At 44.5% G+C, this 22,030-nt stretch overlaps 1 protein-coding gene across 1 annotated transcript in view; it reads right to left on the reverse strand.

The window, feature by feature from the left end:
• Nucleotides 1-22,030, reverse strand: part of SCFD2 (sec1 family domain containing 2) — a 628,477-nt gene that overhangs the window by 599,438 nt on the left and 7,009 nt on the right. The window contains exon 2 of the mRNA XM_068278557.1: nt 19,064-19,232. Within this exon, the coding sequence (XP_068134658.1) occupies nt 19,064-19,232 (169 nt within the window). The remainder of the gene's footprint in view (nt 1-19,063; nt 19,233-22,030) is intronic.

Consider the following 22,030-nt stretch of genomic DNA (forward strand, 5'->3'; position numbering starts at 1 on the left):
TGTAAAAAGTGAGTGGTGACTTAACAACAATCCAAAAGACAACTAGAACGTAAAATGAATTAATAATTTCATTTATTTTTTCTATTAGCATATAAATAACCAACATTTTCAGAACTTTCTCATGCTGAATATAATGCTGAGGTTCTTTACGCAAATATTCATCTGGACCACAGATGCAGAATAAACCACAGTATTTAATTAAAAACTCCCAGAAATAAATAACTCACCCCAAACCCACACTCAGAAATACACATCATCCATGTACTACTTTGACCATAGACAACAAAAAAATCGTAAAGATGATAGTACAAAAGCACCTTCTGCAGATGCAGATAATACATTCCAAAAATATCCTCTACTGATCAAGCAAATATAACACGTAGTAAACATGACATTTCTATAGACATAATGTACAGCAGGGATGGGTGGCCAATTTCACAGCAAATAGAGTGAAAACCTCCACCAGCATTTTAATTAAAACCACTCCTTTTGGTGTCATACGAAACTGTTAATAAAAATAGCAGCCATATCAAAGTACGGAATTTTGTGCCTCGCCTACTGCCACATTTTTGTATGTGAGTGTTAGGGTCTTAGGAGGTAAAGTAATCACTGATTGGCAACCAACAGGACTACAAAAACATTAACTGGCCTGATGCCATGGCCAATCAGTCCCTTTTTGCTTTTGTTGAGGCCAGCGAACTTATGGAGAAGCATGTAATTTGTTTGATCAGCTGATAGGTTTGCAAAGCTCTGATTCATTGTGATCACATCCTGCTTTGGCACATGATAACTAGCAACTCAGAGACATACATATCTATCACCTGACCAAACTGATCACATGCTTCTCCATGAGTACTCCTAGACATGAACATCACTATTGATGATTCAGTGACTATGGAGGTCTATATAACACGAGCCTCTGTATAATACTAATGGCCCCTTGTATTATCCCTCCATTCAGTCCACATCAGAGTGAAACAGGCATTCACACTTTGTTATCATTTACACTAACATTTAACCATGCAATTATCCTCAATGTTTTACCATTCCCTAACTACATATGTCTGAAAATGTAATGAATTCTAATGTACAATACAAGAAGTTTTAAATCAGGATGATACCATTTATTGGCTAACTGAAAATGAATAAAAATAAGCAAGCTTTCGGCCTTGCAGCCTTCGTCTGGCTTATATCCTGTTAGTTTGCAGGCTAGTGGTACAGACAGCTTATATACATGCAACATCAAAAGGGAAAACAGATATTCTTTTCAAGCATAAATACAAGTCATTAAGATGCCTTAATTCAAACAGACCATCTGTACAATACACAATAGTGGTCAACAGTCAGCTCTGATGAAGTGGATGGAAACCCTGCAATATGCCGCGACCAGCAAGTGGCAAATGATGAGGCTGTGCTGTAAGGCTGCCTCTTCTGGTAAATAATGAAAGCAGTTTATAGATGATTTGACCTTCTTTCCTGCAAGCTTGGAGTCCAGAATTGTGCCAGATGTTTCAGCAATAGAACAGCCGAACATCCGTTGCCAAACAGAAATCCTTTCCTGAAACCCATCAACAACTCTGTTAATGTCATAGTTTCAAAAGCAAGTGATCCATGAAGGGGTATATCTAGTGCATCAAACAACACAGTCTCCTTCTAGTGGTGGTAAACATTGTGTGTAGAAAAAGGGAAGGCTTTGCCAGCATCTTCTGAAGCATGCTATTGAAAGCCTCTCTCATACTTTTAGACAGACACAGCTTCACTTTTAGGAAATAAAACACAAATGGCCACTGGGGTTCTGTACATGGCTATAAACTTCCTGCACTCCCATTATAGAATGTAAAGGCAGTTAATATTCTATAGCACCTGGCCAGCATACATTTGAAATCGGTGCAGGAGACTTGGGCGCAGGATACAGCGGTATATGGCTGATCCTGCTGCTGCACAAGTCCCGGCCACAATAATTACTATTCCTCCTCCAGGACGCCATGGATGGTGGGGAATGATATATTTTGGCTTCCAGCTATTGCTGGAGGCCGAATTATTGTGTTTTAAAAGCAACTTCGGCTCCGTCTTCTGACGGCGCCGCTATAGCTGTAATTCCTATTACAGTCTATGGTGGTGCCGGCTGCGCCCAAACCTCCTGCGCTGAATAGCACTGCTCTGCCTGGCCAGACAACTTGAAAAACAGCACTCAACTGCAAACTAACTGCCTGAAAAACCGTGAGCAACAATTTCAGGCAGTTTTACAAGTATTTCAAACACTGTATGTATGAGCGAGGTCAGGGGACTACGCTGGCCATTGAAGCAGGTTTAAACTATGATTGATACTCTTCAAATGCATATGAGACCAAATCGAGCATGCTGGCAAGGGCCCACAAGTTTCTTTTACTATTTTTCTGTGATACCAAAGACACTCTTGATGGCCTCCTGCTGCTAAAGCCCATCCTTTGCAAAGTCTATCTTGTTTTGCATTGGGGTATGCTTTGTGATGCACCTGCATTGAATTCAGCTGTAATTTGTTGTGTTGTTGCTTTGGACTATGCATGCCTTTCATGTTTCTTGTTCACCAACCTTTTTTGACCAGAATAGTCCTTATCTCTTGAAGTTTTTTTCTCAACTGCCACTCTCTGAACACCTGAGATATTGTTGGGTCAGAAAATCCAAAAAGAGTCGTAGTTTCAGAGATGCTCTTCTTGCAAGAATGATCATCCCTCGTTCAAAGTCACTTAAATCATTCGTCTTACCCATTTTGACATTAACTTTTGTGATAACTATGTCGTCCAAAGCTGAGCTACTCTGCATTGTTACGTCACTCTACGTCACTGTTGGACTGGTTTACTTTCAAATAAGGGGTGTCTCTAATTGTTTGGCCACTCAGTGAATTATTATTATTATCATTATTAAGTATTTATATAGCGCCGACATATTACGCAGCGCTGTACAGTGTATATATATATCTTGTCACTAACTGTCCCTCAAAGGAGCTCACAATCTAATCCCTACCATTGCCATATGTCTATATTATGAAGTGTAAGTACTGTAGTCCAGGGCCAATTTTAGAGGGAGCCAATTAACTTATCTGTATGTTTTTGGAATGAAGTTTGATTTGGTTTCAGAGAAAAATGTTCATGTTTGAATGAAGCATAATCAGGACAAAGTCAAATCAGAACACACACATACAATTTATAATCACATTCTGTGTATAAACAACTGGACAAACAGCCCCACTGCACTTACAATGTCAATATTTATGGTCACCAGGCATAAATCACTTAATGGTTTTTGGCTTTTGATAACTTAAGACACTGAATGATATTTGTATTTGTTGACTGTGCCTCACAACTCTCACAAGATGTTTGGGATTATCAGCCAACAGGAAACGCTAACTGCATAAATGTGTTTGGAAATAGTGGAGTTTCTACAATATTAGGCAAGCTATGAATGAATCCGTCAGTTTCAGTACAGAACACATTTCTAGCACTATGTTTATTTGTTGGAACGGCTTCAACTGCTGTGAAATCAACAATGGGAAAACACAGAGCTCCACAATGCTGTGCAGGGCTTGGAACAACTAAAGGGTAAATACATTTGATCATCTTACGCCCAACTCCAGATGGAAAACATCAGCCTGGAATCAATGGAGACTTTGCTGACCCAATTTGCAGCACTGCTGCGAAATGAAAGTTTTTATTAATGAAATCCACATATTAGGTGATGTCAGGGTAACACTTGCAGGGCTGGGGATGACATCTGCCTTGCAGATCTAAGCATTCAGCACCATGTTCTATGCACTGAGGGGGTGGAAGAGACAAACTACACTGGTGGCTCAAACTGCAGACTGGGAGAAACTCTGTATTCCATGTAATGGACAACTTCACATCTAGTAGAGCTCTGTCGAATTGTCCATTATGTTTTGAATGGGTTTCTCCCAATTAGCGGGTGAGACACAAGTGTTTTTTGCTTGTACATGATACACATGAGGCTCATCAGTATCTGGGGGTGGGGGGAACCATGCATATATAATATATTATACTTGTTTAACCTTTTGGGGGCCGCCCATACTAAATCCTACACCGCACTTGTGGCTGTTTAAGCCTAATGCAGCGTAGGATTTACGCCGCCTGCCGTTTCCGCACCCAACGCAATTGTGCGCACCTGAGAGGGGAGATTAAGCTGTCATATGACAGCTGACATCTCCCCTCAGTGATCAGGAGCCATCGCGCTTGGTTCCTGATCATGTGATCACTACGATCGCTGGCGGATCGTAGTGATCACTGTTAGAGCTGCGGCGGTGGGGGGGAGGGAAGAAGAGGATCCACTCACCTTCCTGACGTTCCCCCGGCGATTGTCGCTCCTCTTCGTTGTGGCCAGTGTAATGACAGACAGTGCTGCCACACACGTTGTGCCGCCCCGCATGCGCAGTAGGAGCCTGCGGCCCTTTTAATTTTTGTGCCTCGCTAAACGTACCAAATATCTCCGCAGCCACACCACTTGTACTCCCCAAATTTTCAGGGTAGAGAGGGGAACCTTCCGAACTACCACTATGCCAAATTGCAGCCCCTGAGCCCTGCTGGTACCTGAGATAGGTTTGCTATAATCAATCTCAGGAACCAGCGAGGCTCGGGGGCTGCAATTTGGCGCAGGGGTAGATTGGTGGGTCCCCTCTCTACCCTGAAGATTTGGGGAGTGTGGGAAGTGCAGAAACTGAGATATTTCGGAAAAATTATATTTATATCCCCACTGAGCATGCGTCATACTCCGTGAGGAAGGCTGCTTCTGGGCAACTCTATCTGTCATTACATCGGCATCCCAGCTCGCTCTGACGCAAGTATCGGTCCCGGCTTGACCCGGGAACTTAGCGGCAGTATGAGCGGGGATGCCGGCCAGAGCGGAGGGGTCCACAGCTGCTCATCGCTGGAGCCTGGGAGGTGAGTAAAGGCTGCCTGCAATATGGGGGACACCTGGCCACACTTGGGACACCATGCCCAGCTTAGCCCCAGAAGGGATCCGGCTGCCTGACCTCCCCCATACGTACCCCCACCCATGCAAAATGCCCAGTCCTTAAGGGGGATTAGGCAGGCGGTCCCGAAATTGTTAAAGAAACGTCAATATTTGGGTGTGAGTAGGTGTGCCTTAATTCTGAGTAGGTACATGGCAATGTACTGCATTAGGGTTGATCAGACGTATGCTTTGGGGCTGTAAACGCGTTGTTTCTGGTGGCCTCCGAAAGGGACGCTTAAAAAGGATCTCCCACCATTTCAGTCTTTTACACAAACACAATGCTACCTGTAGTGTCCAGGATCGGTTAATTCCAAAGGTTCCATGTCCCCCTATAGGAGTCAAAATGCAACATGACGACAAAACACTGGGAACCGCTACTGAAGGTTGCCAAAGGATTTTCTGCTCAGTAGCAGAAAAACATTTGGCATCAGCTGCTGCTCTGAGATGTCTGTGTAAACTGGGCCTTCTACTGCACATAGGGCCCTATATATTAGAACTTAGCTCAAGACAAGTATAACAATCATGTCGCGAACCTCCGATTTTCGGTTCGCGAACCTTCGCGGAAGGTTCGGTTCGCGGAAAAGTTTGCGAACTGCAATAGACTTCAATGGGGATGCAAACTTTGAAAAATAGAAAAATTTATGCTGGCCACAAAAGTGATGAAAAATATGTTTCAAGGGGTCTAACACCTGGAGGGGGGCATGGCGGAGTAGGATAGATGCCAAAAGTCCCGGGGAAAAATCTGGATGTGACGCAAAGCAGCGTTTTAAGGGCAGAAATCACATTGAATGCTAAATTGCAGGCCTAAAGTGCTTTAAAACATCTTGCATGTGTATACATCAATCAGGTAGTGTAATTAGAGTACTGCTTCCCACTGACACACAAAACTCGCTGTGTAACGCACCGCAAATAGCTGTTTGCGTAGTGACGGCTGTGCTGGACTGGTGCGCAACATGGCCAGAGTGTAGGCCGTGGCGGTTTTCAAGCCCATATGGTCGCCGGGCTGTGGTAGCTCAATGATAGAACAACAGTGACTGTCCAGCTGATCAAATTTGGTCTGTCCACAATGAAGCAACAACCTTATTATCTTCTTGTATGTAGGTAGGCATAGGTAGGTGTCCCAGTAGTTAGCTAGGCATAGGTAGGTGTCCCAGTATAGGTAGGTAGGAATAGGTAGGTGTCCCGGTATAGGTAGGTAGGCATAGGTAGGTGTCCCAGTAATTGGCTAGGCATAGGTAGGAGACCCAGTATAGGTAGGTAGGCATAGGTAGGAATCCTAGTATAGGTAGGTAGGCATAAGTAGGTGTCCCAGTAGTTAGCTAGGCATAGGTAGGAGACCCAGTATAGGTAGGTAGGCATAGGTAGGTGTCCCAGTAGGTAGCTAGGCATAGGTTCGAGACCCAGTATAGGCAGGTAGGCATAGGTAGGTGTCCCAGTAGTTAGCTAGGCATAGGTAGGAGCCCCAGTATAGGTAGGTAGGCATAGGTAGGTGCCTCAGTAGTTAGCTAGACATAGGTAGGAGACCCAGTATAGGTAGGTAGGCATAGGTAGGTCCCCTAGTATAGGTAGGTAGGTAGGTAGGTGTCCCCGTATAGGTAAGTAGGTGCCCCAGTAGTTAGGTAGGCATAGGTAGGTGTCCCAGTATAGATAGTTAGGCAGGGCCTGGCTGGCACAGTAATAACAATTACCAAGGTCCAGCTGCAACAGAGAGGGCTGTATAATGTCAGTGAGCAACACACACACAAAAAAAAACACAAATGGAAAACATTATCTCTCAAAAGAGCTGTTGAGGGGTGCTATTTTAGCAATAACAATCAGCCAGGAGCAAGCCAAGACCAAGAGCCTAACTAATCTTTCCCTAGGAGAACAAGTCTGCAGCAGCTGTCCCTAGTCTGTCTCTAGCAGGCACACGAGTGAGTGTAATGGCCGGCAAACCTGCCTTATATAAGGGGGGTGGGGCTCCAGGGCTTAGTGTAGCCTGAATGGCTACAATGTGCCTGCTGACTGTGATGCAGAGGGTCAAAGTTGACCATCATAGTGCATTATGGGGCGAATCGAACTTCCGCAAAACTTCGCTTGGTCCAGGCGAACGCGAACCCCCAAAGTTCGCCTGGAACCGTTCGCTACATCTCTACAGTGCACTGTTGCACCCTCCATTTTCTACAAAACAGCAGCACTGGGCCGTACATGTTGTAACGTCCACGGTCACTTGGACGTAGGGTCTGCAGAATGATGCCGAAATTCCAGGTGGCAAAAAATACTATTCCTTCAAGTCGTTGGGGCATGTAATTCAGGGTCTGGCTATTACCGCCACCCAAATTACACTTACACAGAGCTATAGCATTGCAGCTATAGAGGAGACCATATCAGGTGCTACGTGTCCGTGCACACCCAGATGACCTGCTTAGGCACTGGAAGTAGCTAAGAGTTATGGTAAGTTGTGGGTAATTGGAAGTACAGCAACCTGCCCTGGCTTGTTAGCCCACACCAACTCATTGCCAGCCAACCATCACCGTCATTTGCCCCCCAACAGTCTCTCAGACAGCAATCACCCACCTCCCTCCCTACAATTCACATCATTTGAGGCTCACGCTCTCCACCTCTACAATCCCCTCCCAGCCATTGTTGCAGTCTTATACCACCCTCCGAGCTCGACATGACAATTTCTCGACAACTCCCACACATCCTCTCCTCTGACCTCCCCACCATGATCCTCGGGGATTTCAATATTCCCATCGATGAACCTAAGAACTCTGTTGTAACCCGCCTACTCACCATAGCCAACTCACATGGCTTAGTACAACACACCAACGCCCCCACTCACACTGCAGGTCACACTCTCGACCTTATATTCACTAAATCCAACACCATTGCAGACCTCGACATCGCACCATTTCCACCCTCAGACCATTACCTTCTCACCTTCAACCTCCTCACGGAAGGCACCTCCAAACTACACGCCCACCCACCTGGTCGATGGCAGCGAGACCTACGCAAACTCAACCCTGGCGTCCTTGCTGACTCCCTCCATGCCCTCTCCTCCACTCTCCCCACCCTAACCTGTCCTAATCTTGCTGCAGCTCAGTATCACCAAACTCTCTCATCAGCCCTAGAGAAAGCTGCTACACCAATATTCCGCCGCAACCAACCCCCAGCCCTGGCGCACTACCCATCCTCGCAACCTCCAGAGGGAAACACGTGCCACTGAACGAAAATGGAGGAAAACTCGACTTAACCAGGATTTCCTACACTACAAGACTAACCTGCTGCAGTTCCACACTGCCCTTGCTCATGCGAAGCAGGAATACTTTACCAAGCTCATCGGAGCACAAGCTTCCAATCCCCGGCGTCTTTTTGGCACCTTCAACTCCCTGCTTAACCACTTCCCAACTGAGGGGTTTTACCCCCTGACCACCAGAGCAATTTTCACCTTTCAGCGCTCCTTCCATTCATTCGTCTATAATTTTATCATTACTTATCGCAATGAAATGAACTATATCTTGTTTTTTTCGCCACCAATTAGGCTTTTTTTAGGTGGGACATTATGCCAAGAATAATTTTATTCTAAATGTGTTTTAATGGGAAAATAGGAAAAAATGTGGGAAAAAATTTATTATTTTTCAGTTTTCGGCCTTTATAGTTTTTAAATAATGCATGCTACTGTAATTAAAACCCATTAAATGTATATGCCTATTTATCCCGGTTATAAAACCGTTTAAATTATGTCCCTATCACAATGTTTGCCGCCAATATTTTAGTTGGAAATAAAGGTGCATTTTTTTTCAGTTTTGCGTCCATCCCTAATTACAAGCCCATAGTTTATAAAGTAACAGTGTTATACCCTCTTGACATAAATATTTAAAAAGTTCAGTCCCTAAGGTAACTATTTATGTATTTTTTTTAAATTGTAAATTTTTTTTTTTTTAATTACAAAAAAAAAAATTGGGGAGTGTGGGAGGTAAGGAGTTAATTTTTTGTGTAAAACAAGTTTATTTGTGTGTAAAAAATGGTTAGGGTGTAGTTTTACTATTTGGCCACAAGATGGCAACATTACAAATTAGTTTCAGGCGACCTGCAAGCGTCCTTCCGGACGCTTGCAGGAAGTAGAAAGAGGCTGGGACTTTGTTATTTTTCACAATGATCGCGCTGCTCAGCCGAGCGGCAGCAGATCATTGCGGGGCTGAGATCAACGAACGGTTATGGATTTTCCCGTTCGTTGATCTCTGGGCGAGCGGGCGGCGGCGTGTTTACTAGCGGCGGGCGGCATGTTTACAAGCGGGAGCGCGGACAGCGGCGGGAGTGCGCAGAGTACGGATTTCTCCGTCCCTGGGGGTGAAAGGATGGAAAAAGGGGCGGAGAAATCCGTACGCGCTTGGGTAAAGTGGTTAAACCCACCCCCCCACCCTCCGTTTCCTACCTCTCTGCCACAGATTTAGCCACCCACTTCACCAACAAAATAGTCTCCAATCGTCAGTAAATATCCAATCTTCAATCTTCACCTCCCACCCGCTCACAACCAACTCCTCCTCCACCATATCCTCCCCTCACCTCCATCACTCCTACTACCATTGAGGAAGTCAACCACCTACTGCAGACCTTCCATACCACTACCTCCCCCCTTGACCCCATCCCTTCTAATCTACTTCAGCCTCACTTCACGGATTTGGCCCCAGTCCTCACTACCCTGTTTAACCTCTCCCTATCCACAGGCACCTTCCCCTAAGACTTCAAGCAGGCCACAGTACTGCCCCTGCTCAAGAAGCCCTCCCTCGACCCCTCGTTACCCTCCAACTACCGCCTTATCTCCCTCCTCCCCTTTGCCTCAAAACTTCTTGAGCATCTGGTTCACAAACGTCTGACCCAGTACCTTAATGCAAACTCACTACTAGACCCACTGCAATCTGGATTTCGGCCTGCCCACTCAACTGAAACGGCTCTCACCAAAGTGGTCAATGACCTTGCCTTAGCTAAAGCTTAAGGTAAATACTCCATTCTCCTCCTCCTTGACCTTTCAGCAGCTTTTGATACAGTAGATAATCCCCTACTCCTCCAGTCCCTCCAGTCCATAGGCATTCACAATCTCGCCCTGACCTGGCTTTCATCCTACCTCTCCAACCGCTTCTTCACGACCTCCTTCAATGAGTCCTCGTCCACCCCCAACCACCTCTCAGTGGGAGTCCCTTAAGGCTCGGTACTTGGCCCCCTACTGTTTTCCCTATACACATCCTCCATTGGCAAGGTTATCTCCTCCATGGGTTTTAACTATCATCTGTATGCAGATGACACCCAAATCTACCTCCACACCCCTGACATATCCACCACTACCATGGACAAGGTCTCCCTCCTGCCTATCTGCCATCTCTTCCTGGATGTCCGCTAGGTTCCTGAAACTAAATCTAGAATTTATGATCTTCCTACCCCGGTCATCCCTGGACCTCCCAGATGTGCAGGTCACTGTTAACCACTATCATTCGCCCTACCTCTCAAGCCCGCTGTCTGCGTGTCACCCTGGACTCCACACTCCCCACATCCAAAACCTCACAAAGTCCTGCAACTTCCACCTTCATAACATCTGTAAGGTTCGCCCTGCTACCATCAAACTCCTCATCCATGCCCTCATAATTTCCCACCTCGACTACTGCAATGCCCTTCTGTCTGGTCTCCCTATGACCTGAATTGCCCCACAGCAGTCCATCATGAATGCGGCAGCCAGAATTATCCATTCCTCCCATCGCTCCACCAGGGCAGCTCCCCTCAGTGAATCCATCCACTGGCTTCCTATCCAGTCCAGAATCGGATTCAAGATATTGTGTCTGACCTACAAATCCATCCACAAAACCTGTCCAACCTACATTTCTGATCTTACTCAGAGATACACACCAAACCGCTCACTCCGCTCCTCCAATGAACTTCGCCTGACCGTCCCCCGCATCACCCAGTCCTATGCACACCTCCAGGACTTCCCAAGAGCCGCTCCAACACTATGGAACAACTTTTGTGTCCTACCTGATCATGCAACTTCATTACTGTAAACCCATGCTATGCATTTGAGTGAACCTAACTTGCCTAATCTCCATGCTCCCCTCCAGTGACTGACTAAGCATTACCTTGTACTCATACTGTGCTGTGTGATCTGGTTTTCTTGTATTCCTGTATTGTCATATTGCTGTATGCCACCCCTAAATATTGTCTGTAACCTAAATTAATGTCCAGCGCTGCGTAATATGTTGGCGCTTTATAAATACAATAAATAATAATAATCACAAGTACCCCCATATCGCTAATTTGCCAATACACACAAGTTGGTCCAATACTGCACTAGTTCATGCTTGGAGACAGCATCACCAAAAACAGGAATCAGGGGTATATTTCCCCAGTGGAGGCACAGTAGGCAATAAAAATACTTAACGGATGGTCTAGCTCTTTCTTTATCTATGGAAAACTTCAAGGGCCTTATTTATTACTAGCATAAAGGCCTGCTCGCTGAAAAACAGGCTCAAGGCCTTGGCCTCGACCACCCCGCAGCATGCACGGTTGCGAACCCCGCGCTGGCACATTTGTCCTCCCTCCACTGTCCGAAGTCCGTCCGTGTGCCGCGTATGCACACCAGGCATGAAACACGGACCCAGGGACACAGAGAGATGCTGGACATGGAGATTATAAGAGAGGATGCTGGGGGGTTGCACAAGATCTTACACCTTAGGGTGCTACAGCAGCCAAGATTACCTGCCAGGATGCAAATTAATCTTGCTTAGGCTGGGATATGCAAAGAATATATAAGTACACTAACACTGAGTAGTCCTCCAATTCATGTCAAGAGGCATAGAGCAACAAGTGCTTTATTTATTTATAAACAGTTCAGTAGCTTCAGATACACCAGATTTCACACAGTGATTTTACATGGGAACTTGTGAGAATCCTCAGTTATTCCATGTCTTGTAGATATTTTGGAACAACTGTACACCCACTGGTTGCTACATGATATGATGTGTTGATTAAAGATCACAGGAAGAACACAGAGTCTTTAGAAGCATTATCAGATCATCCTGATTTGATTCCAAACCTCAAGTCATTTGCAGATACTTCTTGTAGACTCAGTTTCCCATGTGTAGTTTGGCAAGGAAACAACATGTAGAGGTTATTGCTCAATGCACATACCAGAGCCACCACAAAAACACAAAAAAACTATCCACTTACAGAGCTCTTCATAGAAAAATGTTACTCAACATTCTATGGGCCTGTACAGCCTCCATGTTTCATAGAATGGCCAAATGAGTTCTAATGTCATCATTCATCAATGACTATGGCTGAAATTAAGGCATTTCTTTGCAATTCTGGAGCAACTGCATTCCAGTGTTTAAGAACTGCAAAACAAAAATCGCTCCAAAATCGTTTTACCATACAGTGAAAAATTTGCAAAACCACAGCAATTTTACGAAACCCAGTGTGAGGCCTCTTGCACACTACATGCGATTCCGATTTTTTATACGTCCAATTTTTGGATTCCGTTTAAAAATCTTAGCAGCATGCAGTACGACTTTTAATCGGAATCCAAAATCGGATCAGATAAAAAAAAATTGGAAATGCATGTAGTGTGCATGAGGCCTTAGCTGCTAAATGTTTATGTGTGGTGCAGGGGTAGTGTGCTCAGGAGTTAAAGAAGGTAGTTAGGACCTCACCAGACCAAAGCAGCAAGAGCCCCTTGCAGTTGCCAATTGCCATGCAGCGATTGGTGTACATTCATTAATACGCTTTAAACAGATCGCGATGTTAGTGAATGGGAGCAGAACTGTTGTGAGCTAGTTGGAAATGTCTTTTACTGTGGTAACCTGGTGTGATTCTGACTGAATTCCTAATTTCTATTGACTAAACATGGCATTTAGCCCTGCTTACTGTAGCCAACCACTGACAAGACATTTGCAAGGTTTTAGTAGGGCTATACCTGTTACTTGGAAATTATGGCTATAGCAGCACTCACTGAGTAATAAGGGTGCTGGCAATAGCATGAGCCCAAATTACGGTAAAAACTGCACAATTCTGGCATCGGCAATAGCTGGAGCCCAAATTATGCGGAGAAGGAAGTACCTATCTTAAAGTAATGAGCCACTGTAATTTGAGCTGTCATCTCTGTCTGATCTGTGTCGCTGGCATGCTGTTCAGACAAGCTATATGCAAACACAAGAGGTTAACCCTTTCTGTGCTCCCATGAAACCAGGAAGTAACCACTCTGCAGAATCTCATTAGGAGTTCTGTGGGCTGCAACAAAGAAATGCTTTTCTTTCAAGGTTATTCTGCTGTTGCTTATCTTTTAGAGCAGAGAGGAAGTCCTGGGTTTAGGTCCGCTTTAAAGGGGCACTACAGCGAAAAACTGTACAATTTTAAACATTTGCAAACATATAAAAATAAGAAGTGCGTTTTTTTGCCAGAGTAAAATGAGCCATAAATTACTTTTCTCCTATAATGCTGTCACTTACAGTACAGTGTTCTCCCCAGTCTCTTTTAGCTGGGTGCTCCACCCAGCTAGTTTTGGTGACCACCCGGCTGTCATCGGCTCATCTCCTTCTATGCTGTAAGCAGAGTTGCTCACAGAAGAACCGGCCCTGTACTCTGGAAAACATTTCTGGGGAGAACACTGCAGTAGGTAGTACAAATCTGACAGAAGTGACAGGTTTTGGACTAGTCCATCTCTTCATAGGGGATTCTCAGAAAGGCTTTTATTCTTTATAAAGATATTCCCGAAAAAGGATTTAAACAAGGATGCTGGTCAGCTTCCCTGCTCCGTACACAGTTTTTTGGCAGTTGGACAGAGCAGCTGCCATTCACTAAGTGCTTTTGAAAAAATAAATATATCCCTGAGAATCCCCTATAAAGAGATGGACTAGTTCAAAACCTGTCACTTCTGTCAGATTTCTACTACCTACTGTAAGTTACAGCAACATAGGAGAAAAGTAATGTATGGCTCATTTTACTCTGGAAAAAATGTACTTCTTATTTGTATATGCTTGCACATATTTTAAATGTTACAGTTTTCGCTGTAGTGCCCCTTTAAATGATTATTCTTTGAAGATTATTATTATTAGTAGTAGTTTGTTTACAATGTGCCAACATATTGCATACTGCTGCATACAAATAAGGGCTCATGATAACCCATACATAGTCACAGAAAGATAACACAGCAGTAGTGTGTTAAATATTACCTGCACTTATAAGGTGCAGTCATCCACTGCCCCCAGAAGATTTTAATATAAGCAACTGCCACTCCTATCTGGGATGTGAGGATAGCTAAATATTAACAATGTGGCCTTGGATGCCCACCTCCAGTGGCACTACAACACTGTACTTAATCAAAAAGAAATGTCACCTACAATGGCACTACAACAGTGTACTGTACACACCTGCACTTGGTAGAGCCAGCTAGCATACAGAACTATGGGAGCTCGGTCTTACTTCAATAGGCACAGCATGAAGTAGAATGTCCAATTATGCTGTCTGCTTTAGCAGAGACCTCAAGCTGTAGTGTTAATAATGAACGCCCAGGTATGGAGAACCAGCTACAGCTGTTAAATTGAGTAGCAATAATTAGCTGCACTTTAGTGAAAGGACAACTGGAGTGAGAGGGATATGGAGGCTGCCATTTTTATTTCCTTGTAAACAATACCAGTTACCTGGCAGCCCTGTTGGTTTATTTGGCTGCAGTAGTGTCTGAATCACACACACTTAAAACAAGCATACTTGATCTGCTGCATGCTTGTTCAAGGTCTATGGCTGAAAGCAGAGGATCAGCCGGAAAGCCAGGTAATCAGTATTGCTTAAAAGGAAATAAATATGGCAGCTTCCATATATCTCTCACTTCAGTTGTCCTTTAATAACTGCATTAATCATTTAAAGGGAACCCGAGGTGAGAGTGCTATGTAGGCTATATATTGATATATATGGAGGCTGCCATATTTATTTCCTTGTAAACAATGCCAGTTGCCTGACAGCCCTACTGATCTTCTAGCATACGTAGTGTCTGAGTCAAAACCCTGGAACAAGTACCGTATATGGCTAATCTAGTAAAACACCAGTCAGCTGAGTCAGAGTACCTGATACTTGTTCAGGGTCTATGGTTAAAAGTATTAAAGACATGGGATCTGGAGGACTACTAGGTAACTGGTATTGTTTAAAAGGAAATAAATATAGTAGCCTTCATATCCCCCTCACCACAGCCTTATAGTTTAAAAATAGATATCCAGGCACAGAAATTCCTGCATGGAATCTCAACATAAGTCTTTAAATACATTTCAACTCAGTGGCAGTGACTCAAAACAAACAGTTAAAAATCTGAATGAAGTATAAAAACAAACTTCTTGATAATGGTTCCCTTGTCTCACCAGAAAACACCATCTCTGAAGAATCGGTCACTTTTTAGATCTAAAACAAGATTACAGGAGCCAAGCTATCATCATTTATCCCATATAAAGGCAAAGCCTGGGACAGACATTCCTACACACAATATACTGTACATCTTGGCTCACAAATACCTACATGTAATTCTGTCTGTCTTGAGTATCTGACAGTGAACATTTATCTGTGTGTGAATGAAGGACAGAATGCAGCTGTGTAGATATGGAGTGCCCAAACGCATACATTTTAAGATTACCGTATATACTCGCATACAAGCCGAATTTTTGACCCCCAAAAAGGGGGCCAAAAGTTGGGGGGTCGGCTTGTATGCGAGTCGTGGGTGGTGGTTCCCCTCTTCATCATGCGTATACTGTAAGTGTAACACAGCAGCGCGCCCGGCGCTGCTGCTGTGACGATGCAGGGGGCAGGAAAGAGCGGTTCCCCTGGTAAGGGCAATACACATCGCCGTTACAGGAAGCCGCTGCTATTACCTGCTTTAGGCAGCGGCCGCTTCCTAATCCGGGTTCCCCTCTTCATCATGCGTATACCGTGTTTCACAGCAGCGCGCCCGGCGCTGCTGCTGTGGCGATGCAGGGGGCAGGAAAGAGCGGTTCCCCTGGTAAGGGCAATACACATCGCCGTTACAGGAAGCCGCACTCTTTCCTGCCCCCTGCATCGTCACAGCAGCAGCGCCGGGCGCGCTGCTGTGATACACTTACGGTATACGCATGATGAAGAGGGGAACCCGGATTAGGAAGCGGCCGCTGCCTAAAGCAGGTAATAGCAGCGGCGGCCGTGGGGGGAGGAGGAGGAGGGGCGCTATACTGGGCACTATACTGGCTATACTGGGCACTTTACTAGCTATACTGGGCACTTTACTAGGCACTATACTGGCTATACTGGGCACTATACTAGCTATACTGGGCACTATACTGGCTATACTGGGCATTATACTGGGCACTATACTGGCTATACTGGGCACTATACTGGCTATACTGGGCACTATACTAGCTATACTGGGCACTATACTAGCTATACTGGGCACTATACTGGTTATACTGGGCACTTTACTAGCTATACTGGGCACTATACTAGCTATACTGAGCGCTATACTGGGCACTATACTGGCTATACTGGGCACTATACTAGCTAGACTGGGCACTATACTAGCTATACTGGGCACTATACTGCGCACTATACTGGCTATACTGGGCACTATACTAGCTATACTGGGCACTATACTAACTAGACTGGGCACTATACTAGCTAGACTGGGCACAATACTGGGCACTATACTGGTTATACTGGGCACTATACTAGCTATACTGGGCACTATACTAGCTAGACTGGGCACTATACTGTTTATACTGGGCACTATACTGGGCACTATACTAGCTATACTGGGCGCTATACTGGGCACTATACTAGCTAGACTGGGCACTATACTAGCTATACTGGGCACTATACTGGTTATACTGGGCACTATACTAGCTATACTGGGCACTATACTAGCTAGACCGGGCACTATACTAGCTAGACCGGGCACTATACTAGCTATACTGGGCACTATACTGGCTATACTGGGCACTATACTGGGCATTATACTGGGCACTATACTAGCTATACTGGGCACTACCTACCCATACGGGGCACTATACTAGCTATACTGGGACACACTGGGGGGGGGGGGGAATCACGCGCCTGCACCAATCCAGCATTTCCTACCCCAGGCTTATATGGGGGTCAATCATTTTCCCCTGGTTTTTCAGGTAAAAGTTGGGGGGTCGGCTTATATGCGAGTATATACGGTATGTAACTTGTAATGCATTGCAAACACTACTAAACAGTAATAAGAAGATTTCAGCAAGAAATCTATTGAAAATAGATCTTACCGCAGCATTGCAGGGGCAAACCCAGGATTTTCAAGGGGGGGATTCCTGAAAGGTCTCCCTCAGTCACGCACAATACAGTATAATAGTATGGTAGGATATCATGTTGGGTACACATAATATAATTTCCTGTCTGACTGACAGGACCTGACAATTATTTCCTAAATGTCTGATCTGCTCCCGATTGTCAACAGGATCAGTCAGGAGCAGTTTGGATACAGATAATAATGAGGACAGCCGACATTGCTAATGAAGGGGAAAGTGAAGCATTCACACAGCAGGAGCACAAGGCTGTGCTCATACCTGACTCTGTTAAGTTCCTCAGAGCTGCTCCATGCTCTGTACACACACTGCTGCTCCATGCTCTGTACACACACTGCTGCTCCATGCTCTATGCACATGCTGCTACTCCATGCTCTGTACACTGTGCTGCTCCATGCTCTTTATACACACTGCTGCTACATCCAAAGACAACTGTAGCAGGAAAATAAAGGAGGTGGTGCTGTGAGCTGCAAGATACCTGCAGATATTCTGGTGTCTCAACTTGTGCCTGTCCCCAGACAATGCACCGGCCCTGGTCTGAGGGGGGATTCTGGGCAGCTGTAATACCCCCTGCGTTTGCCTATGCATTGCCCTACTCATTGCAGTGTGATACGATGGACTGCTGATTGACTGCTGCTCCTCCCTGGCCCCTGATCTACTAAAATTTTCCATTATGGCCAGTCAAGAGTTTTATTGAAAATCGATAGAAAGTTTGATCGATCGAACATATGGTAGCACAGTTTCTAGCAGATTCGATCAAAGTGATCTCAAACTGCTGGAAATAGATATCTGTTAGATCAACAGAATTTACAAGCTTCTCCTGTGTCTCCTCCCCATCACTGCCGGGCATCTGTACCCCATGACCTTAGGGCATGTACATGGCCGTGTACTGTACGTTCCCAGGGCCGTTTCTTGGGCAGTGCAGGCAAGGTGACCGCCCTGGGAGCAGACTGGCAAGTAGAAGAAGGGGGGTGCAGGCAGAAGTACATAACCACTAGGGAGCTGGTGGTACGCGGTGCAGCCAAATGGAAGAAGGCTGCCTGCGTCCAACATCAAGTCATCATCACGTCACCACTGTGTGATGACACCTGATGTCCTGTAGCGGTACTGCAGGCTGTCACGGTGCCCATGGAGTAGTCGGCTTGCAGCAGCTCTCTTCACCTGTGTGTTTTCCTGGTCCCTGCTTCCTCCTGGATGAGCGGCTGGACACTAGTAAGTAGGCAGATCTACTTGTGACCTGTGGCTGTGTGACTGTCCCTAAAGAGTAAGGGTTCCTGAGTCCACGGGGGGAAAGGGGTACAATTTTTACACCCTCGCGCTGGGTGCAATTCAGCCTAGACACTGCCCTATACGTGCCACTGCTTCACAGGGTACAGGTGCCAGGCGGCAATTAAGAGAAGACATAGGAAAAGTGCACCAGTGGACAGGTGAGCGTAAGCTCCACTGCACGGCCCAGGGAGAGCTCATAGATGGGGGATATCTGGCGACCCGGCAGGCAGTGGCAGCACCACAGATTTCCAGTGGATTTCATGCTGAAATCTTTTGAAAAGCTGTGTGCAATGTGTGGGCAGGTAATAGATCTCTCTCTGATCATCTCTGATCTATCTGGTGGTTGAATCTGCTGACCATCTGCCAGTGTATGGGCACCATAAATCACATGCACAACTGCTACACTCAGCTAGTTTAAATCTTCCAGTTCAGACTCTCTGCAAGTGTGGCCATTATACAATATTCTCTTTGCTTACTGTGGCTGTGACAAGCAGCCGGGCGCAATGATCCCCTCATTTTCACCATCAATCCTAAGATCTGTGAGGACATCCATGTTAATCATCACATCATTTGTTTGTCCAGGAATACAGGGAAGAATAGACAAGATCTTCTCCACGAGACTGTCTCCATGATGCCCAACAGCTCCTAAAACAAAGAGGGAAGAATTGAATGGGTGCACTGCACAACACCACTGAACCTTTAAGAAGTCAGTCATTCATCATATTCCTAGCTAATGGAAATCATTTGAATTCAGCTGGATTTCTTGAACAACCCCGTATTGCTGCTAATCCAAATGACTTCACCAGCTCAAACCAATTAATGGATCATCCAGATCACAATGCTCATACTTCAGGTACTATGGTCTATGTCTAAATTAAAGCGGACTTTAACTCAGAACGTCCTCTCTGGTTTAAAAGATACACAACAGCATAATAACCTTTAAAGAAAAATGTCTGTTACAGCTGATACAAATCCTAAAATAAATATGCACTGTTTCTACTTCTTAAATCATGGAAGCAGACATATTGTTTACAGCCTGTGCTTTCATATGATCTTATCTGCCATCTCTGCCGTGGCAGTCAGGTGACCCAGGGGGGAGATCAAATTATAACTTGTGATTAGTCACAAATGAGGGGGGAGTTAGAGAGGCTAAACTCTCTAAATGCATGCAGGGTGAATTTCTCTATTTTCCTTATGTCCTGTGTGTCTTTAGGTCCACTTTAAGGCAAGCAAGTCCATTCAAGAACATAAATGGAGATATGAAAAGTGGGCACAAATGAAATAACAGTGCCATGCACCAAGTTGTTATTATTATTGATTTATAAAATGTGTAAAACACCAACATGTTTGTAAGAAAAACACATGGTACATAATAATACAGACAATGGTACACACCAATATATGAAATACAGAATTGGTCATTACAGTGACAGTTTGCCATTCTGTGATAGAAGACTGAAGTCCTTGTCCACATCATATAGAAAACATTTGCGGGGTTGCTGAAAGATTAGTGAAGAACTTAGAAGTTGTTGTTTGTTAGTTTTTGTTATAACTATTGCAAAGCCTATGTTGAGCCTTGCTTTGTGCTGCTATTTCTGAAGATCAATAAGGGCCATTTTCCATTAGTGAAAGTGATGACTGAGGGAAGTGCAGGGGCCCGGTAACGGAGGATGTCGGCGTGGGAGTGATCCAAGCAGATGGGGCTGGAGGAAGTCCCAGGTATATATAATTTTTTTACTTTTACTGAGCTCTGAGTCCCTTTAACAGTTTCACAGCATCAGACCTTTTTTTTTTTCTTACCCAAGCCTCATTTTTAGCTGCACAGAAGAAAACTGCCCAGGCATTTTTCACCTGATGACCTTTTTTTTTTTAATTTGAGATTTGAAGCCTAACGTGCGCAGCTAGGGGTCATCAGGACACAGGACAGTTGGAACTGTGTCTCATGCTCCCTGTCACCTCCTTTCAACCAAAAACATAGCTGCCCCCAGGTATATATATATATATATATATATATATATATATATATATATATATATATATATATTTTTTTTTTTTTTTTTACTTTTAATGAGCTCTGGTACACTTTAAAGAAACACTAAGCCTTTCCAGTGCTGCTGAGTAGTTTAGTCTGGAGATTCACTTTAAGACTTTCTAGCTCCCCTGCATGGGATGCATAAAGAATGACTAAATCTATTATCTCTTGCTACTCCACATTTCATCTGTTATGTGTTGTCTTCCTTGACATGCTCAGTAAAAATGTAGAAAAAGAAAACAAAAAAAACAAAACAAAAAAAAAAAACAGGAAATACGATCAGATTTCTCACTTACAAATAAAACAATAAAAAACAAAAAAAACAAAAAAAAAAAGTTTTATTAAATTGCCATCAGATCAAATATTTTAATTATAAAGTGTAATGGTATTGCACCTAAATGTATTGTTTGTCAGCAGCAAGTTTGAAATATTGGGTGTTCCCCTCTCCCAACAGAGAGAGGGTACAAATCAAGAGAAGGATATTCAAACTGCGCTAGTTGTTCATTGAATAGAAGTAAGTAGTATTCACTATTGATCTTATTGGCCTTCTTGTGGTCACAATATATTTCAGTAATAGGACAACAACTAGCGCAGTTTGAATATCCTTCTCAAATAATTATTTCGGGTTTGGCCACTTTAAGGCTGTAAAGTTCATCTGAAACCTATTATATCTTGCTCAGAATGATGTGCAAGATGTACTTATACAGCCTGTCCTCTTTCACATGGTAGGCGGTGGTGAATCCGCTGCTCTTATGCTAGGGGTCCTTGCTAGAACTTGGCACATGAGGCAGGACTTTTTGGAGCCCGCCAAGCACCGTGTAGCACCGAAGCTTGGTGTAATGTCCGCACCCCACCCACAGGTAATTCGGGGATCCGGCGAATGCTTCGACAGAGGGGGAAAAGCATTTAGCGCCACACAGAATTTGTGTGGCACCGGGATGAGCATGGGTAATGCAAAATATAACCTATTGGGCGTCAAAAGTAGAAATTTGGGCGCCCTATAGCAGGTGCCGGGCCCATCCAACCCAAATCTTTAGTTGTGAGAATTAAAAATGTGAAAATTATTTTGAAATTTTAGGGAATTATTTTGTGAAATTGGAATTTATCATTTTTAAATTTGTTTAGAGAATTATAATTTAGTAAATTATGGTTCTTGAATTTGTCTCAGAAGTGTTTTTTTTAACCTTATTTGTGGAGGAGGGAGGAGCTTTTAAGGTTGGTTGTCAGAAAGGGAGTTTTAGGGTTAGGTATCAGAAAGGGCTCTTAGGCCCCGTTCACATTGCACGCGTTCCCGTCCGTGTTTCGGGAACGCGTGCGGGAGGCCGACACGCACGACATCAGACAGTGCATAGAGTGCACTGTCTGATGTTCACACTGCATGCGTTCCTGACCTGTGCGCGCTGACGTCATC

The sequence above is a fragment of the Hyperolius riggenbachi genome, chromosome 1 (assembly GCF_040937935.1).
Source record: "Hyperolius riggenbachi isolate aHypRig1 chromosome 1, aHypRig1.pri, whole genome shotgun sequence".
Lineage (NCBI taxonomy): Eukaryota > Metazoa > Chordata > Amphibia > Anura > Hyperoliidae > Hyperolius > Hyperolius riggenbachi.